At 53.7% G+C, this 12,222-nt stretch overlaps 1 protein-coding gene across 6 annotated transcripts in view; it reads right to left on the bottom strand.

Moving 5' to 3' along the window:
• The window catches only part of RASAL1 (RAS protein activator like 1), a 31,628-nt gene that overhangs the window by 3,608 nt on the left and 15,798 nt on the right, over positions 1-12,222 (bottom strand). For 4 of the 6 annotated variants that reach the window (XM_057745593.1, XM_057745596.1, XM_057745595.1 and 1 more), the window contains 11 exons: positions 10,687-10,775; positions 10,022-10,139; positions 9,735-9,888; positions 9,288-9,352; positions 8,883-8,995; positions 7,353-7,545; positions 4,006-4,143; positions 3,319-3,463; positions 1,982-2,154; positions 603-740; positions 382-517 (listed from right to left, as the gene is read on the bottom strand). In XM_057745593.1, the coding sequence (XP_057601576.1) occupies positions 382-517; positions 603-740; positions 1,982-2,154; positions 3,319-3,463; positions 4,006-4,143; positions 7,353-7,545; positions 8,883-8,995; positions 9,288-9,352; positions 9,735-9,888; positions 10,022-10,139; positions 10,687-10,775 (1,462 nt within the window). Of the gene's footprint in view, positions 1-381; positions 518-602; positions 800-1,981; positions 2,155-3,318; positions 3,464-4,005; positions 4,144-7,352; positions 7,546-8,882; positions 8,996-9,287; positions 9,353-9,734; positions 9,889-10,021; positions 10,140-10,686; positions 10,776-12,222 lie in introns of those variants that run through there. The other 2 variants (XM_057745594.1, XM_057745597.1) reach the window with 2 other exon arrangements.

The raw sequence follows: 12,222 nt of genomic DNA, 5'->3' as shown, positions 1-12,222 counted from the left end.
GAGGCGTTCTCTGGAGTCTCAAAAGCCTCATCTTGGCACTCGTAACACTGCATTACAATTGTCTGGTTATTCACTTGTTTTCCTTGAGAGCAAGCCTGATACCTGTGTATCACTAGATGCCTGGCGTTTAGTGGGCACTTAAAAGATATATCTGCATGCCAGGCAGTGTTCTAATTACTTTGCATATATCAACTTATTTAATCCTCACAGCAATCCTACAAGGTAGACACTTTTATCAACCCCATTTCACACTTGAGGAGACTAAGGCCAGAGAGAGGTTAAGTTAACTTGCCCAAGTTTGCAGTGCCACCCCTGGCGGAGGTGGGACACTCTGATTGGCAGGTGTGGAGGGCGGAGCCTGAGTCTGCCCTGCCCCCTTACCTGAGCGCTCAGCCTGGAGGCAGCAGGTCCAGTGCGCGCTGCGGAAGGCACCGGGGTGGCAGGTGGCCAGCTTGTTCGGGTTGGGGGCGCTGGCCTTGCGCAGTGCCGACAGCCACTGGTTGAGCTCATTCACATTCTGCAGAGTTGGTGGGGGGCGGTGAGAAGTGGGATGGGACCCAAGGGTCTCCCTCCGCCGCTCCCCCATCTTCTTCGCGCCTCACCTTGCACTGGAGGTAGGTGGTGTGCAGCGCCCCGGTGCCATCCTGCGTCACCACCTGCAGCACGTTCGGCAGCTGGAAGGCGCCCTCGTCCACGCGCTCCACGGCGCGGATGTGCGACACCAGGATGGAGGAGCGCATCTGTGAGAGAGGACTGTCGCTGCCGGGCGGGGTGGGGGCTGGGGCCAGGGACAGCTTTCCTGTGGGTGTGTGCATTGGGGGGTGTGCCCCGGGATAGTCAACCACGTGCATCTCTGTGTGCCATGGGCGTGTCCACTTGGCCGCTCCGTGAATCCCCCAGTCCTGCCCCATCACTCTCTAATTGACACCTTCTCTGGGCATCCGTCCCGTCATCAAAATCGCAGCCCCTGATACGGCACCTGGACGGAGTTCTAAGCACTATATATTTATCCACTTATTTCATCATTATGACAAATTTCTGAGGCTGGGTCTATTATTCCTCCCAATTTACAGATGAGGAAACTGAGGCCCAAGAGGATAAAGGACCCTCCAGAGCCCACTCAGCTGTAGAACCTGAATTGGAACCAGGGGAGTTGAACTCTAGAATCTACACTATGCTAATAAAGTGGAAAGAATAAGCGTGGGTACCCTCTCCAGTGTTAGCTATTATGATGTGTAGATGTGCAGACACAGAAATGGGTAGATCTCAGTGTGTGTCTTAGTTTGTGCTAGAGTCAAGTGGCAGCCCCATATGAGCAGGGATTTTATGTCTCGTTTATTGCGGTATCTCCAATGCCTAGAACACTGCATGGTACATAGTAGGTACTCAGTAAGTGCTTGATGGGCGCTTCCCTGGTGGTCCAGTGGTTAAGACTCCACACTTCCAATGCAGGGGGCGTGGGTTTGATCCCTGCACTGGGGAACTCAGATTCCACATGCCGCGCAGCGTGACAAATAAATAAATAGGTAAATGCTTGCTGGATGAATGAATGAGTGAACGACTGCCTGGATGTGAGTGCCTGTACAGCCGGACATGTACCTCTAGGTGAGCAGATCCAATTTTCTGTGAGTCTCTATGATATGTGGGCAGAGACCTGGGTGGGCACATCTGAGGGGGCTTAAGCAGTGTCCATGCCCCGAGCATGTCCACATCTGGGAAGGTACATCCCAACCACCACAGGCGCATCTTCTGAAGGACATTTGATGGTATGTGTACGTGTTTGCCTGTCCTTGTCCTGGGCCCACACTGACCCAAAGATATGAGCAGAGCCTGGCCTTGGAGTTTGGACTTGCTAAGCTGCCATGGGGCCTTGAGCAGTCCTTGTCCCCTCCTGGGCCTCAGTGTCCCCCTGGGCACAAAGATGCAGCTCTATAAGGGAGGCCACCCCTGGAGACCCCTCCGCAGTGGGCTGCAGCCTCACCTGCCACTCGGGGCTCTTGGAGTAGGAGAGCGTCTCCCCGCTGAGCCAGAAGTAGTGCTTCTTGAAGGCAAAGCATGTGGCCAGGCCGGAGGGCTCTTCCTTACGCTTGAGCAGGTAGCCTTCTCGAATGGTCACCGAGGGTGGGACCAGGGCCCTGGCTGGGCCCCCAACATCTGGGAAATGGGGAGGCGGGACTGTGAACCCTTCCCGCCCAGGCTCAACCTGCCGAGGGCCTCATGCAGAAGCACGATTCTCGGCTCCCCTAGAGGCGAGAGGATGGACAAGATAACTTTGGACTCCACTTTCTCCATAGGGAATGGGGGTGGGGGCCCAAAGTTGGCCTTGGTGTTCCCTTTCCAACTTGAAGGATGTGCAGGCAGCCAGCAGGGGGAGCCACACCTTACAGAGTCAGTCCAGGGAGCACCCTGGATCTAGCCACCCTTAGGGGGTCCAGACACAGGCCCCTCCCCAGCACCTGGGACCCCACCAGGCCACAACCAGGCCTCCACGTTTCGACAGGTTGCTCCTATGTGACTCGGACCCAACTGTCTCATGACCCGGGCCCCACACTGTGATACAGACTCACCCCCAACTCCTCTGCTTAAAACTATCCCATGTTTCCATTTCACTCCAGTGAAAGCCAAGATTCTTCCAGCAGTCCCGCACGATCTGCCCCCTCACCTCTCCTTCACTCCCTCTCGTTCATTCTTCACTGTCACTCTCTGTCCTCACCTCAGGGCCTTTGCACATGCTGTCCCCAACCTGGAACACTTCCCCAGGATCCTCATGGCTTGCTCTCTGTCCTCTTTCAGGTCTTTATTCTAATATCACTCTAGTGACACCATTCCTGGCCACCCTCTCGAAAAGTCTGACATGCCACCCTCAGTCCAATATTTCCCTCCCTCCTTTATTTTTTCTCCTTAGCGCTTATCACTCCCTTATGATTTGTTAATTCATCTTGTTTACAGCCTGTTGTCTCTACTAGAATAAAACTTCCCCAAGAGCAGGCATTTCTTCTGTCTCATCTGCTGCTGTTTCCCCAGCACCTGGTACAGTGTCTACACAGAGTAGGCACTCAAGAGCTATTTGTGGATTGAGTGAGTACCATGGCCACAGTCCCCGCTCATGTCTCCACGTGGGCTGGCATGACCTGGAGGGCCTGAGTCTGTTCATCTCTGGGACCTAGCACAGTAGGGGCTGGGAAATGTTAGTTGACTGACTAGCTGACCCACAGGTCCACAGTCTCAGTGCTGGGGTAGGGGAGGGGTGGTCAAAGGGCAGATCCGGAGGGTCCAGTGGAGGGACAAGCCGGCTGTGGCAGGGCCACAGGAACTCACCCTCCTTCCCATCCACGTCCACCAGCTGATCCAGGAAGTCTCTCACACGCGAAATACTCTGCAGCAGGAAGGGGTGTAGGGGGGCCATCCACAGCTCCTTGCCCTGGCCCAGCTGCTGGCCCAGGTTTCCAAGGCTCTGCACAGCCTAGAGCAAAGGGGCAGGGGAGGCCAGGGCCAAGGTCACTGCAGTGGGGAAGGCCCTCAGTGGACCCAGAACAGAGCCCCAGGGTCCTGGCTCCCAGATCAGTGCTCAACAAAAGGAGAAAACTCATAGCAGCACCTACTTTGGAAGATATCTGTCTCTCTCTGTGCACAGATATGTGTCCCCAGTGCTTTTATTCTGTCCCCTTCTGAACCCGGATTACCCCGCCCAGGACTGCTTGATCCCATCATGCACACTCGAGCCCATCAGAACCTCAAAATGTGGCCCCTTTGCAAAGGCTGCTCTGATTCATACTAAGGTGTAAATGGCTGCTAGCCTGCTTCCTGCGTTCCCCCAGAAGGGTAGGAGTTTTGTTCCAAAGAGGAAATTAGAGAGTGAAATGAATGCCTCTACACTCGGGATGGGCATTTCAAACAGAGGTTTCTCTGGGTCTCATTCGGGTCTTCCATGGGTCTGGCCTCCCAACTCTGTTCCTCCCATGCTTCTCCCTGGCTAACGGTACCCAGGATGGGGGGCTCCAGCACCTTGGCAAGGAGCAGCAATGAACGGCTGGTCTGGGGATCTGCGTGCTGGTCCTGGAGGTCAAACAGCTTTGGGGTGAGGATGGCAGGCGCGAAGAATCGCAGGAACAGAAAGCCACTTATGGCCAGATACTTCACATCCTGCCGAGAGGAGCAGCAGGTGAGAAGGGTCCCCCAAATCCACTTCCCAGATGGGGAAACTGAGGCAGAAAGGACTAGAGATTGGCAGTATGGGGGAAGTAGAATGGGAGATGGGTCAGGAGGCCATCCTGGTCTGCCAAGGAGGCTTTTCCTCTCTGAGCCTCAGTTTCCCCACCTGGAAAATGGAGTAATAATACCCACCCTGCAGGATCAGACTTGGCCAAACACCCTCAGAGTCTGCTTTGTGCCAAGCACTGTGCTAAGGGCACAGCCCTGTGAAGGAGGCATCATCATTATTCCCATTTTACAGCGGAGGAACCAGAGGCTCAGAGATGTCAAGTGACTTGCCCAAGGCCACACAGCTGCTGCATAGAGGAGGCAGGATTCAAACCCAGATCTACGATTTCTGATAATGACTAGCCACAGGCTAAATACTTCTCCATACATTTGTTTCTTTAATACTCACCCTAGGAGGTGCTGTATCTCCATTTTACAAAGGAAGAAACTGAGAACCAGAGAGGGAAGGTCACTTGCCCGAGGCCACACAGCTATAGGTGGCAGAACCAGGATTTGAACCCAGGCAGGATGTGCACTCTGCTCTTCGTCACACTCCTGCATTCAACATTAGCTCCTGAGTGGCAGAAACTAAGCCTGAACTATCACATTTACTCCTCAAACAATCCCATGGGGTAGATACTATTATCCCCATTTTCCAGATGAAGAAACTGAGGCTCGGTAGTGAATCCAGTTCACCTGGATCCGTTGCACACCCCCAGCCCCAGCCTCTGCCACCTACAAACTGTAAAGTATGGCATCCCTCCGTGTGAGACCCAGGCCTGGCCCACCAGCACGTAAGGCTGGTCTCCCCAGCTCCAGCAGAGGTGACTCGGGGAGAGGGCATGTCTCTATCCTGGGTGATGACTCCCTGCAAATGGCTCCTCACCCACTCCTCACACTCACCATGCTATATTTAGCCCAAGAAAGTGCTGCAGTGTTTATTTAGGGGCTGTTTTCACACATAAGACAATACCCTCTCTGAGTGCATGCCACCTTCCCCGGGGGCACCTCTGCGTTGACACTGAGCCCTGCCAGGAGCTGGGTACCTGGAGCTGCCCAGCAGTAAGGGTGGAGGTCCCACTCATCTGGAACCCTGAACTGCCTCCCGGGCTGCCCGCCGCAACCCGCCACGTTCCAGGGTAATTTTAGCCTTTGACATCAGCTCACTACCTTCTTTCTTGAGAAGGAGGAACAGGTGTCAGAGCAGCAGAGAAAGGGGCTCCCTTTGATTCCTCTGACCCCATTCATCCCCGTGTGCCTGAGGAAGTCTCTGCTCCCTGCCCGTGGCCTCTGCCCATCGTGGCGGCTGAGAAGTGGGGGACACTTGGGTGTCATTGATCTTGGTTCCTCCCACAAGGGCCAGGCTGTCTGGGGAGCTGGCCTCCCGCTTCTTGCCCTCCTCCCTGCCTCGGCTGTGTCCCACTTAGCACCTCCGCTGGCAGCCCAGGCAAGAGCCCCGCAGAGTGTTGGGTAAATCAGCCATGTCCCAGTTTGGTGGGGTGAGGGGAGAAGGAAGAGATTCCCTCTGCAAGTCCCAAGACCTAGCCTGAGTCCACGACTCTTGACCAAGGCATCTCACCTCTCTGGGCCTCAGTTTCCCCATCTGTAAACAGGAAGTGGGGAGAGGTGGCATAACTCAAGACCTCTTGGGACTTCCCTTGTGGTCCAGTAGGTAAGACTCCACATTCCCAGCGCAGCAGCCCGGGTTCGATCCCTGGTCGGGGAACTAGATCCCTCATGCATGCCACAACTAGAAGTCTGCAAGCCACAACTAAGAAGCCCACATGCCGCAACTAAAAGATCCTGCATGCTACAACTAAAGATCCCGCATGCCTCAACAAAGATCCCACGCACCACAGCTAAGACCTGGTGCAGTCAAAATAAATAAATAAATAAATATTAAAAAAAAAAGAAATCTCTTAACCCAGGCTCTAGGGATTGGGCCATTACATCACCAACATTTAGCAGGTCCTAGATCTTTCTGCAAATCCCCAGTCTGCATTTCTATTATGTCAGCGTTATGTAAGAGCTAGCCTCACTTGACGTCATTCGTAAGCAAGGACAATGACAGCCACTTCAGAAGGCATGCTGACACCTCAGGGGTCTCAAACTGGCAACCTACGGGCCAGTCCAGCTGCAAGCATGTAATGATTGGCTCAAAGTATTGTTGTTGTGTTGTTGTTAGTGCCAAAATTTGAAAAATAAGATTCCACACATAAAATCCAGAGTGTTGGATTAAAAAAACAGAAACAAAAACAAAAAAACAAAAAAAAACTTTGAAGACCTGACAATATTGGGTCCCCATTCCTACATGGCAATAATCGATTGTCTGCAGCTGCCCCTTTAAGACAAGCTGTGGGAGCTCCACTTTGCCACAGTCCCTACTGCTCCCTACTGCCCAGCACCAGGGGACTGCTTTGTTCATTTACCTCACCTGCCTGAACCCTGCAGTACCTGGGTTTTCAACTTTTGTATCAGTATTGGAAAAGCACTAGCATGTGCAAGGAGTTATTTCTAGATTTTATTTTAGGTGTCTGCTACTGAGTACTCTGCCAGTCCCCCCCCCACCCCCCAACTCCCTCACTCCCTCTAATAGCTAGAATTTAAGAAGCACTTATTTTGTGCCAGACTCTATTTTTTTTTAATTAAAAAACTTGTACTGAAGTATAGTTGATTTACAATGTTGTGTTAGTTGCCAGACTCAATCATTTGGTGGTTATGAGCACGTATTCAGGAGCCTGCCTATGCCATCACCACCCCCTTCTAGCTGTGTAACTTAACCTCCCTGGGCCTCAGTTTCCTCATCTGTAAAATGGACCTTCACACAGGGTGGATGTGAAGACTAGATGAGGTAAGAAATACGTAAAACAAGGTCTGACCCCTAGTCGAGGCTACATGTAGTATTAGCTGCCATTATTCTCAGCACCACCACCACCACCACCACCATCATGCGCATCGTCACCACCATCACCCCTGCGTTCCAGATCCTGCCAGAACACTGTCCCCACTTCTGCCAAGACACACAGTACCTCAGCGTGGGCAGCCCCGGTTCTGTCCCACCCCTGCCCTGCCTCACCCTGCGACCCCAGACAAGCTACTGCCCCTCCCCAGCCTCAGTCTCCCCATCTGCCCAATGGGAGCGCCTGGCCCACCTTGTGCTCCGCCTGGGGGAAGCGCTCCTCCACGCGCTGGCGCAGCTGCTTGAAGGCAAGGCGCATGGCGGGCGGGCAGCGCCCCACGGAGCCCACAATGGCATCCACGATGGGCTCCAGGTAGCCGGTCAGCAGCCCCAGGCTGGCCTCCCGCACGTGTTCCTCGGAGGATGCTCCCTTGAAGGAGATTCTCCTGGGGGAGCAAGCGGAGGGCTCTGCCTCAGACCCCGGCATCTGCCCGCTCAAAACCCTCCATGGGCCCCCACTGAGCTCAGAGAACACCCAACCTCCCATCCCATCTCCACAGCATTGAATCATTTAATCCTAATGGCAACCCAATGTTAGATTAAGTAGCCTGATTGTTCCCATTCAACAGATGAGGAAACTAAGGCTCAGAGAGGTCCCCTTGCAAATAGGTGGCAGAACAGAGATTAGAACTCAGGACTGCCAATTCCAGAGTCTGCCTGCAACCCTTCCCTGCCCAGGTCCCCGGATGCCCCTGCTCCCTGCGGGTGCCCACTGAGTCCCACCATCCTTGCCAGGTGTGCTGGGAAAAGCCCTGGCCTTGGATTTCACAGATAGACTCTGCCCTTTTGCTCAGGGCCTGGATTCAAATTCCCACTTTGCAACTAAGCTGTGCAACCTTAGGGAGGTGACCTCCCCTCTCTGAGCCTCAGTTTCTTTGTCTGTAAAAAGGGGTCCTAATGCCTGCCTCCTGGGTGGTTGGAAGGTGTGGGCAGTACCTGCTGGGCAAGGCCCAAAGCAAAAGAAAGACCCTCTCCTGCCTCCACCATGGTCCCCATTGAACTGCCCAGCAACCAGCTCTAATGGAACAAGCCCACCCACCCAACCTGGCTGAAGGAGGAAAGTCCTGGAAAGAAAGGAGGAGCCCATGGACTTCCCTGGCAGTCCAGTGGTTAAGACTCCGCGCTTCAATTGCAGGGGGCGGGGGTTCGAGCCCTGGTGAGGGAACTAAGATCCTGTGTGCTGAGGAGCAAGGCCAAAAAAAAAAAAAAAAAAGAAAGAAAGAAAGGAGGAGCCCAGGGGATCACCCCCACCCCCACCCCTGTCACTGCCCTGCTCCCTAACCCCCCGTTATCAGGCAATGCGGGATGCCGACTCTGCTCGCAGACCCACACAGGGCCTGCCCCCAAGGGCCTCAGCCACCACCACCAGCACAATAATAGAAATAACTAGTACTTGTGGAGTATGAGTTAACGTTGGGCTCTGTGTGTGTAACTCAGTTCATTCTCACGACAACCCATCAGGTAGATATTCACAGGGGTTGAAGTAACTTGCCCACCAGTAATGGCAGAGCTAGGATTTGAACCCAGGGAGCTCCTATGTCAGAGTCCTGCCCGGAACCACTACATCACACAATGTAAGGGGCTGGGTGCTCGCAGGGGAGGCTTTGCGGTAGAAGGAGGGGCTCCTGAGCAGTGAGCTGCTGGAGGGAGGAGGTGGGGTGCAGTCAGCACAGACCTGGCCTGACAAGGCTATGGAGGGGTTCACCCCTCCGGCGTGGCTCACCTGGTGCGGCCCAGGTCCATCTTGCACGGGTCCAGTTCCATGTACTTCTTCTCCTCGAAGATGCGGTTAATCAGCGGCCTCAGGACCTCGTGCAGGTAGGGCATGCCCACGAGCTGGGGGCAAGGGGCACCACATGGGGCGGGGCTGAGGGCGAGGCTGGGGTGTGCCCATGAGCTGGGGCCAGGGGGACCACGCAGGGAGACGTTCAGAGCAAGACACGGGCCTGCCCAAGGGCTGATGTCAGGGTGTAATTCAGGGCGAGACCAGCCACCAGCCACCAGCACCCCAGCTCAGCTACCCAGTGCCACCTGAGGCTGGCCAAGCTCTGGGGTCTGAGTAAGCACTGGGAAGGGAGTCCCCTTGAAGAAGCTGCCGCCGGGCCCCAACAGGCCCTCACCTACTCACCTTCATAAACTGTTCCATTGACTTGGATGCCAAGGAGTTAGAACGGAAGAGGGTGTTGGGATCAGCTGGGAGGACAGAGGGAAGTGTTTGCCGGGATTTGGGGGGACCGAATCCACCTCACCCCACCCACCCAAGGTGGGAGGGTCGTGATTCTTCCAGCCTCGGGAATCGAGGAGCTCTGCAAAATCAACTCTGTTCACAGTATGAAGGCCCAGAGTGGTTAAGTGAGCTGCCTAAGGTCACACAGCTCACGAGTAGCAAAACCAGGACCTGAACCCAGGACCACGCTCCCAGCTGCCTGGGAGTGCACAGCCCCTGCACACCACGACACATACAGACACAGCAGCTCCTGCCCTCTGCCTGAGGTGTCCCCCCATTTTTCTCCCAGAGACCCACCGCAGACCCATCCTTGAGGAGGGATGCCTGAGGGTCAGGCAGGCGACTCACTGGTCCGTGCCACCTCACGCTGGGTGAGATAGTCCAGAAAGGGCCCTGTCAGGCCCTGGCCGAGAAAGAGCTTCACCAGCTTGGTGGCAAGCTCCTGGCGGCAGTCCCCCGAGGTCAGCTCCTCCAGGACAGCCAGGGGGCTGGCGGCATCCTCCTGCCCAAGGACAAGAGGCAGCAGAGGTGGCTTGGGGCCCTGGGACCCCAAAGCAGAAAAGCCCAGCTAGACATCCCTGAAACAAGGAGAAGCCGGGACCCAGATCTCTGCCCACCCCCAGTGACGCACCCACCTCTGCCGGCCCCAGCACAGACTCCATGAGCAACTCCCTGAGTGGCTGGTAGTACCAGGAGGGCAGGATGCGGTCCTCGGTCAGGCGCACCTTCAGCCGCAGAGCACCCAGGCTCCCCCTGGCCAGGGGCAGATCACAGGTAAAGGGACATGTGTATGCATGGGCCAGTGTGGAGAGCCAAGGTAGGCAGGTGTGAGTACAGGAAAAGAGCATGGATATTTGTAAAACAAGACAGGTGTGGACAGGTGTGAGCAGGTGTGGCCAGCATAAACAGGTGTGAATAGATACCGACAGGTATAAAGAAGAATGGACAAGCACAGGCAGTGTAAACAGATCTGACCGGTATAGAAAGATGCAGCCAGTGTAAACAAATGTGTACAGAAACGGACAGTGTGAACAGGTGTGGACAGGTATAGAAGGACCCGAAGGTCTGCACACACATCAGATGAACTGACATCTTCACAGGTGAATGGGAATAAGGTGAACTCATTTGGACACATGTAAATGCACATTGTGAGACATTCAACAGACATCTGGTAAATGAATGAAGTGACACGGTGATAGCATGAGGGCTGATGTGGGCACCCATGAGGACCGGCCCACAAGCTGAAGATGGTACCCAACGTGGTTCCAGCCCGGCCTCATCCCTCTGCACCCACGTTTACCCAGAATCCTCTTCCGCTCCGGGAAAGGGCAGGAGGCGGAACCAGCCATTGGGCGGGTTCTGCTGCAGGACCTGCGGGGAGAACTCCACCTGTGGGGGGACACACAGACCCTCAGCAGAGCTCTGCCCTGCTGGGCCCAGGCCCCCTCCGCCCTGGCCCTGGAAGAAGAGGTGAGGCTGCCCACCCCAGGAGGGGAAGCAAAGCCGACCAAAGGCTAGTTCCTCCTCCCCCACTGTATCCTGAGGGTCTCCAGGGGACACTTAATTTACAGTTGAAGAAACTAAGGTTCAGAGAAGTGGAGTGACTTGCCCAAGGTCACACAGCTGCTAGAGACAGCATGTCTGCACTGAGTGTATTTTCAGCTCTGTTTAGGGACGAAACTTGCATCTATCAAAAGGCAATAAAGAGAATTCCCTAGCGGTCCAGTGCTTAGGACTCTGCACTTTCACTGCAGAGGGTGTGAGTTCGATCCCTGGTCGGGGGAACTAAGATCCCGCATGCTGCATGGCATGGCCAGAAGTAAATAAATAAATAAAAATAAAGATAGTCCAGAAGGCCCCCAAGCCCCACCTGCCTCACTTTTTAAATAACAACTTTATAGAGATATAATTCACATCCCATACAATTCACTGATTTAAAGTGTATAATTCAGTGGGTTTTAGTATAGTCACATAGTTGTGCAACCAACACCACTAATTTCAGACCATTTTCTATCAGTTCCCCCACCAAAAAAAGCCTATACCCATTAGCAATCCCTCCCCATCTCCCAGCCCCTGGCAACCATTAATCTGCTTTTTGTCTTTATAGAGTTGCTCGTATGAGACACCTCATATAAATGAAATGGTATAATATGTGGGGGTTTGGGGCTGGCTTCTTTCACTTAGCATTGTGTTTTCAAAATTCATCTGTGTTGCAGCATGTGTCAGGACTTCATTCCTTTTTATGGCTGAATAATATTCCATTGTGTGGAATATTACATGATACTACATTTTGTTTATTCATCTGTTGTAGACCTTTGGGCTGCTTCTACTTTTGGCTGTTATGAACAATGCTGCTATGAACATTAACGTAAAATTTTTTGTGTGGATATATGTTTTCATTTCTCTTTGGTACACACCTAGGAGTGGAATTGCTGAGTCATGTGGTAACTGTATCTTTAATCATTTGAGGAACTGCCAGACCGTTTTCCAAAGCTGCTGCACCATTTCACAGTCCCACCAGGAGTGCATAACCAAGGCTCCCTCTTCTTTGCTCTAATCTTGCCTCCTTTTAAAAACTGTCAGCCTTGGGAGTTCCCTGGTGTCCTAAGGGTTAGGACTTATCACTGTCACTGCCTTAGCTTATGTTCAATCCCTGATCGTGTGCTGCAGCCAAAAAACCCCAAAAACTGTCAGCCCTGAGTAAACATCCACTACTACTGAGAGGCAAGAAAAATCACCCATTTTACAGGTGGGGAGACTGGGGTTCCAAAGGAAAGACCTTGAGCCCAGTGCTTCCAGTACTAAGAGTCAGACTTAGATTCTGGAATCAGAGATA

This window comes from Hippopotamus amphibius, chromosome 8, assembly GCF_030028045.1.
Source record: "Hippopotamus amphibius kiboko isolate mHipAmp2 chromosome 8, mHipAmp2.hap2, whole genome shotgun sequence".
NCBI lineage: Eukaryota > Metazoa > Chordata > Mammalia > Artiodactyla > Hippopotamidae > Hippopotamus > Hippopotamus amphibius.
This window is presented reverse-complemented; position numbering and strand designations above follow the sequence as displayed.